Source organism: Podarcis melisellensis, assembly GCF_964234715.1.
Source record: "Podarcis melisellensis genome assembly, chromosome: 7".
Lineage (NCBI taxonomy): Eukaryota > Metazoa > Chordata > Lepidosauria > Squamata > Lacertidae > Podarcis > Podarcis melisellensis.
The window spans coordinates 2,225,104-2,238,593 of NC_138539.1; the positions used below are offsets into that span (position 1 = coordinate 2,225,104).

A 13,490-nucleotide genomic window follows, 5' to 3' on the forward strand; every position below is an offset into this window, starting at 1 on the left:
AAAATAGTCAAAATATTTTCAAAATTAACAACAAATAAAAAACAAAAACAAAACAGACTGACTTCCCTCTATTCCCTTCCTTGGTTTCATTAGCAATATACTGCATGTCTAGTTTGAACCTTATTTAGATGACTTATTAGCCAAATTACAAGGAATTTTAAAACTCTGCTAATGTCAAAATACCTTTATCAGGGACTAGGCCTAGCAGCCTAGGGTTTGTGCGCAAAATTGGGCCCCCTCTCTATATAATATAATATGATATAATATGATATAATACGATAATATGCGAGAAGGCCCGGCGCCTGAGGCCTCCTGCCGTTGCCATAGCGACGCGCCGGGCCTAGTCCGCCGCGCGAGGCCTGCCCGGAGCCGCGGCTTTTCCCAAAGCTGAGGGGCGGAGCTGCGAGACGTGGCAGCGGAAGCAGGAGCCGGGCGGGTGCCCGGGAGGGAGGGAAGGACGGGCGGGCCATGGCCGGGGCCTGGGCTGGCTTCTCCGAGCAGGAGCTCCGGCGGCTCCAGGGGCAGCGCCGAGGTAAGCAAGGCCGGCGGCGGGTGAGGGGCGGCCGGGGAGGCGGGTTGCGGGAAGCCGGAGCCGGTTTGTTTCGTAGGCGGCCCATCTGGGCTCGGGGTCTCATAGAAACGGAGAATGGCCGAGTTGGGACCCCCAAGGGTCATCTAGTCCAACCCCCCTGCAAGGCGGGAATCTTTTGCCCAACGCGGGATTCGAACCCACGACCCTGAGATCGAGAGTCCCATGCTGTACCGTCTGAGCTATTCCAGACCAGATGGGGGATTTACAAGTAATTAAAAACCCTGCTAATGTAAAAATACCTTACTGTTGCTGTATGTAGGTTTTATTTTATTGGTTTCTTCTATTTTGGAAATGTACATTCAGTTTTCCCCCACTTTAAATTTTGTGAGGGTAAGCTATAGCTTCTTTAGCTTATACAGTACGTAAATCTTGTACTCCCACAATGGCTCTCCAGGGTCACAGGCAGCGGACATGCTACCCTACCTGCCCTACTGAAGGAAGGTGAGGACAGGTGACCTCACCTAGGCCCAAGTCACCCCCCACCAAAGCAGGCTCAAAGCTTCTCAAAATCATTTTCTCAGCAGCTAAGCATCAGAAACATTCCGCTTGCTGTAACTAAAAAGATTGCAACAAAGGTAGGGAACACAGTCCATTGTTTCTCAGGCCTTTCTGTTGTTTTTATAATTTTTTTATTAAGGTTTCAACAAGTTTTTTATCATAACAAAACAAAACAACACAATAACATAGAAAACACAACATAAAACATAGAAAACAAAGAACACATATAAGTTCAATTCTTAATTTCTTGTGACTTACTTTCCCGACTTCCTCATGCCTCCCCTTTCTGTATTCGTTTCTAATTTATTTTCAGCAAATCCTTCCCTTACTTTTAGCTTACTTTTAATATAGCTTATTTTCTCAGGCCTTTCTGATGCCTTCTGGCCTTGCTAAAGAACCACATTGCAACTTGCTTTCTGTCCGGGAACCATGCCAGAACAAGAGATTGAAACATATCTGAACACTCGGAAACCCCTTTCCTGGGAAGAGTCCCAATAGTCCCAAGATAGCTTTCTGTTCATGCTCAGAGGACTCCTGAGGGAGGAGAAAGCAGGAGGGAACTGGAAAGGGGTATATATGCTTGTGCACATGATTGTGAATTTCGTTCATGCTTTTTGTGACTTATCACACTTGCTCCTTCTACCAGTTCATGGATGGTAGAAATAAAAGCCTTTTCTCCGAAACTATTCCTTGAGTGTTTGTTGACTCTAGGAGTCTTGGTTGACCACAAACTTGACATGAGCCAACAGTGTGACGCGGCAGCTAAAAAAGCCAATGCAATTCTGGGCTGCATCAATAGGAGTATAGCATCTAGATCAAGGGAAGTAATAGTGCCACTGTATTCTGCTCTGGTCAGACCTCACCTGGAGTACTGTGTCCAGTTCTGGGCACCACAGTTCAAGAAGGACACTGACAAACTGGAACGTGTCCAGAGGAGGGCAACCAAAATGGTCAAAGGCCTGGAAACGATGCCTTATGAGGAACGGCTAAGGGAGCTGGGCATGTTTAGCCTGGAGAAGAGGAGGTTAAGGGGTGATATGATAGCCATGTTCAAATATATAAAAGGATGTCACATAGAGGAGGGAGAAAGGTTGTTTTCTGCTGCTCCAGAGAAGCGGACACGGAGCAATGGATCCAAACTACAAGAAAGAAGATTCCACCAAAACATTAGGAAGAACTTCCTGACAGTAAGAGCTGTTGGACAGTGGAATTTGCTGCCAAGGAGTGTGGTGGAGTCTCCTTCTTTGGAGGTCTTTAAGCAGAGGCTTGACAACCATATGTCAGGAGTGCTCTGGTGGTGTTTCCTGCTTGGCAGGGGGTTGGACTCGATGGCCCTTGTGGTCTCTTCCAACTATATGATTCTATGACTCCCACTTCCCTTTCCCAGGTGCAATATTTTTCCCACCCGAGGGCAAAGCCTCATAAGGCTACAGTACCTGCAAATGCCAGGGATTGACCCCGAGGGACCTTCTGCATGCAATGCAGGTGTGGTGTTGCAGAGCTGTGGGCTCCTCCCCAAAACATAAATTTAAGATTCCAGTCCTCATGGTTCTGATTAACGGGCTGGTTTAAATAAGTGCTGAGGAAGTTGCTGCTTGGCAGCTGCTCTTCAGGTTTTTCAGGCAGGGGACATTCCCAGCCCCTACATGGAGATGCCTGTGAGAGCTGGACCATCAAGAAGGCTGATCTCCGAAGAATGGATGCTTTTGAATTCTGGTGCTGGAGGAGACTCTTGAGAGTCCCATGGACTGCAAGAAGATCCAACCTCTCCATTCTGAAGGAAATCAGCCCTGAGTGCTCCCTGGAAGGAGAGATCCTGAAGCTGAGGCTCCAAGACTTTGGCCACCTCCTGAGAAGAGAAGACTCCCTGGAAAAGACCCTGATGTTGGGAAAGATGGAGGGCACAAGGAGAAGGGGACGACGGAGGACGAGATTGTTGGACAGTGTTCTCGAAGCTACCAGCATGAGTTTGACCAAACTGCGGGAGGCGGTGGAAGACAGGAGGGCCTGGCATGATCTGGTCCAGGGGGTCACCAAGAGTCGAACACGACTAAACGACTAAACAACAACAACAACAACAACAACATCATGGAGATGCCAAACAGCATACAGGATCACCTGCAGTAGAGTAAACCATGCCACCTAAGCTGCATTAAAAATAATTTTAAATTACTATTGTTATAGTATTATCATTACTCACTCTTGAGTTCCAGAAGTCTCTTCTAAAACGGTTCTGGATTAAAGTTTTGCAGTCAGTACTTTTAGGGGAGGGGTGAAATTAATTAATTTCTTTCTTTTTTAAAATTTATTTAATCATTTTTTTGATACAAACAACAACTGCAAAAGACACATACAACAAAAACCATAATAACAATAATAACACAATTTGACAATTCAGATTTGAATGCACTGATATACCTATGACTACACCTTTTTAACAATATTTTCCCACCTCTCTCTCCCCCCCCATTTCCCCCCACTATCCACCTTATCGCTTAAATATTCATTCCAGATTTCTTCATATTTATCCATTTTTAATTTGCTTCGACATGTAATTCATTCCTATGTAGCTAATCTATCCATATTATCAATCCTTGTGCTCAATGGAATCTTGTTGCGGCTCTTCCAATTCATCAAAACAAAGTTTTTTTTGCTTCTAATACAGCACGGTACATCCATTTTTGTTTGACCCCTTGAAATCTCCCACGTTTCCGGAATATAATTTAGAATTAAATTCAGTTCCCTTAAATAATGATTTCTTTTTATTACTCTTGCTATAAATATCCTCACCTCGCACCAAAATGATCTTATCATTGGGCAGTTAATCATCATATGTACTAAGTTTGTATTTTTACTCCCACATCTCCAGCAGTTGTCTGCACTTGTTATTTTCTTCTGGAATCCAGTGGACTCTGAAGTTTATTTTCTGTTGAATAGGTCTTAGTCTTAGATCCATAGAGGGTATTTCTGTTGATTTTATACTTGACTCCAATATATCATTTGTAATCTGTACCCCTAACTTCACTCCATTTTTGTCTATCATATTCTAAATCATATTTCTTCAATTTTAATTCACTTCTTTGTTTTGTAGCTTACCCCATGCATTGGAGCTCCATGGATGTGAAAGCTTAATTTTTGTTTATTTGGGCTATTTAGATCCGCCTCTCGCACCGCAGCATCGGCCGGCTCCTGTAAGCAAACACCGCCAACATCTGCAGCGCAAAAAGCCAGTTCAGCAGATATGTGGAGAAGCAGAACTTCCCGATGGAGCAGCCTTGTCGTTACCCCTGGAGCAGAGGCTTTCTGCGCCCAAACCGAAGAGCTCCTCTCCCCAGACGCCTCTCCCACCGCCCCAGTCTCTGACAGCGGGAGTGCAGCAAAATGCCAAAGAGCAACAGGTTCAACCTGGAGTAGATAAAACGTGTAACGGTGACCCCTCTACAGTGCCAAGTCATAAACCGGAGAAAAAGAAAATGGAATTGTTAGTAAGTCTGTAATGAAACTCATAAGAGTTTTATCATCCCAAACAATCTAATTGCAGAGGGGGAATTCAACGTCGTACTAAGGTGACTGTTCCATCAGGGCAAGCATTTCGGTTTGTCAGGCGGAACGATTGCCTCCTCTCCCCACCTGCTGGTTTGGGGTTCTCCTGACACCCCAACCCTGAGCCAATTTCAGGGACATAGGGGAGGGATAAACCCTGATGCGTAAACATAAGCCCTTGTGTAGGGCTTCCATTGATGGGATTCATTAACTGAATCCCACCCAGAGTTGTACAGCATAGTAAATTGGAAGATACATGAAAAATTGCAGTGGTGTTTAGGGGAATAAATATTGAGATCTTTTTCTGCCCGCCCTTCACCTTGATCCAGTGCCCTAAGGAAGTCAGACTATCCTCCACCAGGGCCTTGGCCTTTTCAGTGATGGCTCCAACCTGGTGGAATGCTCTGTCCCATGAGACCAGGGCCCTGCAGGATTTAATCTCCTTCCGTCGGGCCTGTAAGACAGAGCTGTTCCGTCTGACCTAGAATTTGAATTCAGCCTGATCTTTTATTTCCCTTCTCTTCCCTCCCCTTTTATGAAGATCACCCGCTCTGAGACGCCACAGCTAATTCTCCCCTGGCCTCCTTGCTGGCCCACATAGGACCAATTCAGCCAGCTAGCCCTGGGGATTATCTAATTGATTTTTGATTTTTATTGTTATTCATGTTTTTATACTGTATTTTATAATTAAATGTTTTAAAGTGTTTTAAATTTGTTGTTAGCCGCCCTGAGCCCGGTTTTTGAACCGGGAAGGGTGGGGTATAAATAAAATATTATTATTATTATTATTATTATTATTATTGATGTGCTTTTATGTATAGGGCCAAATCTGACCAGCTCTCCAGTCTTGCTAAGGTCATGTGCATAGTTTTAGAGACCTTTGCTTTGGTGCAAGCAAAAAGCTAGAATTTTCCTCTTATGCAGAGAGCTCTGCACATTGCTTGTCAGTGCAATTGTACGAAATAGTTTCCAGGCTTCAGGGAACAATTTCCACAGTGCTGGCCTTTCTGCCATGAAGCCCCTACACATTGTAGAGGATTCCGGGACATGTTGCAGAATGCATACTCATTTCATGTTAGGCACTAGTCATACTTTATGGACGTCCTTGTTGCCCTGCGTGAACTTGAGCCGTGGCAACACTCAAAACTTCTCTGTAGCTGCTCATGGCAAGGGAAGATTTAGAAAGTATTCAGACAAGCTGTGGTTTATTATTTATTAAATTTATATACCACTTTTCATCTGAGGATCACAAGGTGGGTTGGACACGGTTTAAAAGGCACTGATACACAAAGGATAGAAAACATATTGAGCTGCCTTATAGCAAGACAGATCTAGCTCAATATTGTCTCCAGAGGTGACTAACCTCTAGACCTCCAGATGTTGCTGGATTAGCTTCCATCATCCCTGATCTGTAGTGACTGGTAGTTGGACCAGGGCCCTTATTCACGCAAAGCTTGAGCTTTACTACTAAGCAACAATTCTTCCATTCTGTGAGTCAGTCAAGAATAAAGTTTTCAATTATCTCTGTCCTCAAAGGATCAGTTTGCTGCAGGGGTTGAATTGCAGAGTTTCTGGTTTCTAGAACATATTTAGGGGGCTCCCGTAGAGAGGAAAGGGGAAGGAAGTCCCTTTATGCAGAAATCCTTGTGCTGGTGGGACCATAACTTTACTGCTTTGGATACAACCTCAGATTCTGAAACCAGGCTTGGCGTTAAAGCGACTAGTGTGAATTATTCAAATATTTTTGAAGCAATTGCAGAATGCATCATTGACTCGGTTACCCTGTGGGCTAGTTTTGTGGGAGAGGGAGCAAGAAGGCAATTCCTTGTTAATTCTGTTGTTTTGTCAATGTTCAGGCCAAAGAAGTCTCGGTGGGAGATCCTACAACAGGAGCAGAAGCTTATGGAAGAAAAGAACAAGCGCAAGAAAGCTCTCCTGGCTAAAGCAATAGCGGAAAGGTGTGAAGAATCTTTAGGTGTCATATTTCGGCAGGCCAAAGGAACACAATAACTACTTCCCCCCGAATTGTGTTGCTGGATCTTAACAAACCCTGCCTGCCTCATTTTCTCAGCACTAGCACGAAGTGTTTTTCCTCTGAATATTAATAAGAAATCCCACCGTTACTGTTTGGAAGGTGCAAGCTGGATTGAAAAGTGTTTCCTGTTCCTCTCCTTTTAACTTAGACTATAATCATGACTTCATTCCATTGGGTTCTGTTGAACAAAACGGGGTGTAAGTTCATGAGAAAGTTTGGAATCGTGTTGTAATAAGGAACTTATAAGATGCCAATCACCCATCTCCTACTACCCTTCTGAGAAAAACCCCACCCCACCCTCCCACTACAGTCGAACCTCGGGTTGAATGTGCTTCGGGATGAGCGCGTTCGAGTTGTGCTTCGCGGCAACCCGGAAGTAACGGAGAGCGTTACTTCCGGGTTTCGCCGCTTGCGCATGCACAGACGCTCAAAATGATGTCATGCGCAGAAGCACCGAAACATGACCCGCGCACACGCAGATGAGCGGACACGGGTTACTTTTGCTTCTAGATGCGAACAGGGCTCCAGAACGGATCCCGTTCGCATCTGGAGGTACCACTGTATATATAAGGGTCTGGTGACTTCTGTTTCGGAGTATCTGAAGAAGTGTGCATGCACACGAAAAGCTTATACCCAGCACAAACTTAGTTGGTCTCTAAGGTGCTACTGGACAATTTTATAAGATGCTGTTATTCATGTGAAAAGGGAGGGCTGGAGACCAGGTCTCCAGCATTACAGATCCAGGTTGAGCTGCTTGGCTTTGTAGAAGAGCTCTTGAACAAATTCTCTGTAGAAGTTGAATGAAAAAGTGGTAAGACCGTTTTCTTATACTTAGTATAAGCTGGTTAGAAGTCAAATAAAGTTTCCAGGGGGATTGGTAGCTTTGCAGGGGGTATAAAACCTGCTGAACCGTAGATGTTTTTAAATGCAACCTACATATCTTTAAACCTTTCTCCATAAAGCCTGTCCAGTCTCATCCTTTCATTAAAATAAAGATAAAAACTGGAGTTTTTCTGGAGTCCATTCTTTGTTTGGAAAGCCCAGGCTTTTTTCCTACTGTATAAATGAAGAAAAAACACAGCTCTAGCATTCCTGAGAAGTTTTAACAAGTCTTTCTTACTGAAATACTTATAATGGCACATTGCCAACAAATATGGTCTCTTCCCTCCCCAGATCCAAAAGAACTCAGGCTGAAACAGTGAAGTTGAAGCGGATTCAAACCCAGCTCCAAGCTCTGGATGACATGGTGTCTGCTGATATTGGGATCCTGAGAAACAGGATTGACCAGGCAAGCCTGGAGTATTCATGCGCTCGGTAAGGACTAAGCACAGAATAAGAATAAGAGATTGACGCGTGAGGAGAGTATTCACTTCTACGCCAGTGGCGACAAATACAAGGCCTGGGTTTTTGGTCGCCCTCCCAAAAAGATTTTTTAAAGTTCCATTAGTATAGTTTAGCTGGACTTACCCTCCTCTGTTCCCTCTCCCCCAATCTGCTCTTCATTTCCCTGGACCAGTTTTTTTGGGAGGGGGCAATGGGAGAGGAGAGGGAGGGGAAGTCTCATGTGCAAATAGAAGTCCTTGTGCTTTATTGTGCACAATCTATATTAAAATCACTGATTAAAAATGGATTTAAAATTCTGTAGAATAGCTGGTGGGAAACAGCTTGGGAAGGCAGCCTTGAGAACGGCAGCTCTCTCTCTCTTTTTTAAAAAAATAATATTTATTCAAAGTTTAAAGTTACAAAAAAGAAAAAAAGCAATACAAAATACAAAGGAAAAGAATACAACAATAACAGAAAAAGAAAAAAAGAGAAGAAGGTATAAAAATACATTCACTTAAAACAGAAAAAGAACAGATTAAACCTTTACAAATTTTCTTCCTTTACTTGTTTCCTTGACCTCCTCGTACCTCCCAATTTTGTATTCTAGTTCCAATCGTTTTTTCAGCAAACCCTTCCAACCTTATTTTCATTTAAATAATTTAATTTAATATATTATAATTTAACGTCCTCTCTTTCGTCAATTTCGTCAACTCATTTTTATTTAATCCTTTATATCATATCTACCAAAACTACCTAATTTTCTTTTCCCAACATCTTTCTAACAGTCCTTAACTTTACAATATTTTTGAAGATATACTTTAAATTTTTTCCAATCTTCTTCCACAGACTCTTCCCCTTGGTCCCGGATTCTGCCAGAGAACGGCAGCTCTCATCACACCCACATTTGCACGAGGGTTGACCATGGGTCAGTGTGGCTCATGGCCTGAGAAGGGTGGGCGACCATGGCGTCCTTTCTTACAAGGATAATTGGAGGAATAGTGATAACGGTCATACCTGTTTGCCTTTCAAAGCTTTTTCTTAGCTGGTCCCGCATGTAGTGCTTCAAATCTTCAATTCCAGTCTTGAATATACCAGTTATGAAGCTTTAACAGAGTAGACTTGGTTATGTTGTCTCTGCTTCCAGTTTTTATCCCATTTTCTTCAGTCTGCTGAGTAATTTTCTTGTGCAGATCAAGTAGTTTTGGTTTTGAGTAGTTTTGTCGGAGAGCTATTTAATACTGGAATGAACTACAGTCATACCTCGGTTTGAAGTCGCTTCAGGTTAAGCCTTTTTGGGTTGCGCTCTGTGGCAACCCGGAAGTAACGGAGCGCGTTACTTCTGGATTTCACCACTTGCGCATGCGCAGACGCTCAAAATGACGGCACGCGCATGCGCGGAAGCACCGAATCGCGACCCACGCATGCACAGATGTGCGGACGCGGGTTGCGTTTGCTTCAGGATGCGAATGGGGCTCCAGAACGGATCCCGTTCGCATCCAGAGGTACCACTGTACTTTGATGATGATGATGATGATGATAATATTATTATTTTTTTAATTTATATCACACCCTCCCCAGCCAAAGCTGGGCTCAGAGCGGCTAACATCATACAAGGAAGACAATGCATAAAAACAAACGATCCATAAATTAAGATACATCCCACAATTAACTCAAACGAATTAAAATTAAAACTGAACAAGTGGCAATCTTCAGGTTAAAATTGAAGGCGATTTCCAACTGTTTCCACTGATATTATAAGCGCCTGTGAGCGAGCTGGGAACCTCCTTCGTGCTTGTTCTTATACAAGGAGAAAATGAGTCAGACTGAACCCTGACCTGCGGAACAGCTCTGTCTTGCAGGCCCTGCAGAAAGATGTCAAATCCCACAGGGCCCTAGTCTCTTGTGAGATAGCGTTCCACCAGGCTGGGGCCATGGCCGAAAAGGCCCTGGCTCTGGTCAAGGCCAGTCTGATCTCTCTGGGGCCCGGAATCTTTAGGATGTTGTTATTTGCAGACTGTAAGGTCCTTCGTAAAAGAGGGACGCGGGTGGCGCTGTGGGTTAAACCACAGAGCCTAGGACTTGCCGATCAGAAGGTCGGCGGTTCTAATCCCCGTGACGGGGTGAGCTCCCGTTGCTCGGTCCCAGCTCCTGCCAACCTAGCAGTTCAAAAGCACGTCAAAGTGCAAGTAGATAAATAGGCGCCGCTCCAACGGGAAGGTAAACGCCGTTTCCGTGCGCTGCTCTGGTTCGCCGGAAGCGGCTTAGTCCTGCTGGCCACATGACCTGGAAGCTGTACGCCGGCTCCCTTGGCCAGTAAAGTGAGATGAGCGCCGCAACCCCAGAGTTAGCCACGACTGGACCTAATGGTCAGGGGTCCCTTTACCTTTAAGGTCCTCCGTGGGGCATAGCAGATAGATGGTAGACTCTCCTTTGGAGGTTTTTAAACAGGGTTTGGATGGCCATCTGCCCGGGATTCTTTAGCTTTGATTCCTGGGTCCCTAGATGGGGTCCCTTCCAACTCTAGAATTCTGTTTTCCTGTCCGTAGAGCAGACAAAACTTCCCTATTAAACGGTTGCTCTTTTCCCCCATCCTCAGGAAGCGTTACGACAAGGCAGAAGCCGAGTACGTGTCCGCGAAGCTGGACCTCCAGAAGAAAACGGAAGTCAAAGAGCAGCTCACGGAGCACTTGTGCACCATCATCCAGCAAAACGAGCTTCGCAAGGCCAACAGATTAGAGGAGTTAATGCAGCAGCTGGACGTGGAGGCAGACGATGAGAATCTGGAACTCGAGATAGAGGTGGAGCGGATGTTGCAGCAGCAGGAAGCGGAAGCGGCGAGGCAGAGGGCGGAGTCCCAGAAGCCAGCTCCGGTTGGCGAGGAAAATGCCGCTTCCCCGGCTGCCGATAAAGGACCCGAGAGTGAAGGCCGCACAGATTCAGAAACATTAGCAGAGCAGCCCACCGCTTCCCATTCGAATGGCGAAGGCCAAGCGGTAAATTTTGCTTCAGGGGAAATGACGGCTCAGGACAGCACATGAACACTGAACCTAATCAGCTAACCTCTGGCTGGCGCCATTATCCTATTTACCCATAGGGTTTAGAGGCTTCTGCTCCATGGTGCTACAAGAGCCCTCTGAAATCTGGTTTTTGATGGCAGCGCTATCTCCATTCGTCTCCTGGCTCGCCAGTATACTCGTGTGAGCTCTCTCATCTTCTCCCAGCCCACCTTCCGCATTCATGCAAACTGCATGTGGTCCATGGCAATTGCCTTGATATCGGGGATGGAAAATGTCAGCCAAGCCTTTCTTCCTGGCCTTCAGAACTCCTTCCAGACCGCACTCCTCGCTGGCTCTCCTTTGCAGCCCGAATGATAATTGCCTGGCTGGACTGTGTCTTTGAACTCTGACCGTGCCTCTTGTTTGTCTGTGTGGCTGAATATGTGTAGAAGCTAGCCTGCCGTATGGAGGTCAAGCTTACATTCGCTACTCTGCCCTTCACTGGAATGTTGTCCTCATAAAATTAGCTGGAAGGGTCTGTGACCCTTCGGCTGAAAAGGGCTGCCCCTCCCCACTTTATATTTTACAAATGCAAGCCAGTATGAGATAGGTGCTATCTAAAACACACTCCAGTATACAGGGGTACCTTGGGATGCGAACAGGATTCGTTCAGGAGCCCCATTCACATCCTGAATAGAACATAAGATGCGACTGCGTGCGTGCGCGGGTCGCATTTTGCCGCTTACGCGCATGACGTCATTTTGAGCGTCTACGCATGCGCAAGCGGCAAAGCCCGGAAGTTACACACTCTGTTACTTCCGGGTTGCCACGGCGTGCAACCCGAAAGCGCTTAACCTGAAGCACATTCAACCCGAGATATGACTGTATTGGCAGTCCTGTCCTGATAGGTGGGTTTTTTCTTTCCATTACAGTGGTACCTCGGGTTACAGACCATAGCTGTCAACTTTCAGATTTGAAAATAAGGGATCAGCAACCTCGAAAATAAGGGTTCAGCAGCCTCACCTGTCCCGGGGACAGTCTACGGGATATCTAACAATCTGGGATAGCAGTGGGAAGCAGCGAGAAATGGTGCTGGAATAAGGGAATTTCCCGCCCAAAAAAGGGAGGGTTGACAGCTATGTTACAGACGCTTCAGGTTACAGACTCTGCTAACCCAGAAATCGCGCAGCAGCGGTGTGGTGGCAGCAGGAGGCCCCATTAGCTAAAGTGGTGCTTCAGGTTAAGAATAGTTTCAGGTTAAGAACAGAGCTCCGGAATGAATTAAGTTCTTAACCAGAGGTACCACTGTACTGAGCTACAGAGGCTGGTGGAGAGTTGACTGCATGCCAGAGCCACACAGTCTATTAGTGGAAGACGTTTGAAAGCAGCCCAACTGCAAAATAGGATACATTCATTTCATTCCAAGAAGCGATTAGATTTGCACAAACGCATGCACACACTTTGCCATCCACAAAGATCCTTATTGAGCCTTCTCATCCCAAAGTCCACACCCCTTATGACTTAGAAAACCTTGTGCGTGCCACACTCATGGCATTCATAACTCAGACTAGTCAGTCACTCCATAAAATTGGGAACCTTAGTGTTGGTTTCTTTGCATGTGTTCATGCCCCCGTGCTAATGTCCGAAATTTCAACCTCCTTGGTAGGCAACACTTTTTCATACATTGCACTTGGTCACTCTGTGATCCCTTCATTCTGCACCCCTCCTCCCTGCTCCAGTAGCAAGCAAGTGCCCCCATTCAGCCAAAACAGGGCCAATGCGAAACAAGGAAAAGTTACCACTGTGCTTGGGGGAACCCCAAAGTCTGCCAAATTACAAAAATAAAACATTTTTACCCAAAGGGGGCAACGTCCCATAAAACTGCCCAGTGAGGTGGGATGTCATCAATAAATATTTCTTATTCATGTAGCAAACATATTTTCACATTTTCTTCCTATTTTATAAAGTTACAAAAAGGTGCATTACTACAGATTGACAAAACGCTGTTAACTTAATTCATACTGCTAGTAAACAGTAGGCAAATAGTTTTTAGCAAACACAACCTGATTTGTGCAAGAAAAAAAGAAAAGAAAATAAGTATAGTCACTGTTAAAAGAGCAAAATATAAGTAAGGCCTCACTGTAAGCACTGGGCAAATATTACTTATCAAACAACAGCAATAAATGTTCCATATGAGATTCTTCATTTCACTTTTTATTCTGGCAATAAAGAGCAAAAAGGCCTGAGTGCAAGGCTGGGTTGCAGGGCTTTCTTCTCTGTGCAAAGCGTCATAAAAATGTTTTTCATATACTTTTTACCATGAAATATGTTTATGGGATGCATAAAGTAAATCATTGTTAGCCATTTCCTCCTCTCCCGCCATTCCATCAGGCTGCCTCAGTGGCAGAGGCGTGAAGCAAGGTTCAGCCACCAGCTTTGCCAAAGATCAGCTCCATCAAGCATCTCTTTCCCCTGTGCTGTCTCTGTGCCAGGTGGCCGTGAT

General features: G+C 45.2%; 1 protein-coding gene across 2 annotated transcripts in view; it reads left to right on the forward strand.

The window, feature by feature from the left end:
• Positions 1-342: 342 nt before the first annotated feature.
• The window catches only part of GORAB (golgin, RAB6 interacting), a 187,776-nt gene continuing 174,628 nt past the window's right edge, over positions 343-13,490 (forward strand). The window contains exons 1-5 of one of the 2 annotated variants that reach the window (XR_014170352.1): positions 343-532; positions 4,247-4,571; positions 6,490-6,591; positions 7,842-7,982; positions 10,588-12,143. Coding sequence is in view for 1 of the 2 variants with exons in the window: in XM_081918941.1 (XP_081775067.1) it covers positions 469-532; positions 4,247-4,571; positions 6,490-6,591; positions 7,842-7,982; positions 10,588-11,029 (1,074 nt within the window). In the remaining variant the exon portion in view is untranslated. Of the gene's footprint in view, positions 533-4,246; positions 4,572-6,489; positions 6,592-7,841; positions 7,983-10,587; positions 12,182-13,490 lie in introns of those variants that run through there. The other variant, XM_081918941.1, reaches the window with a different exon arrangement.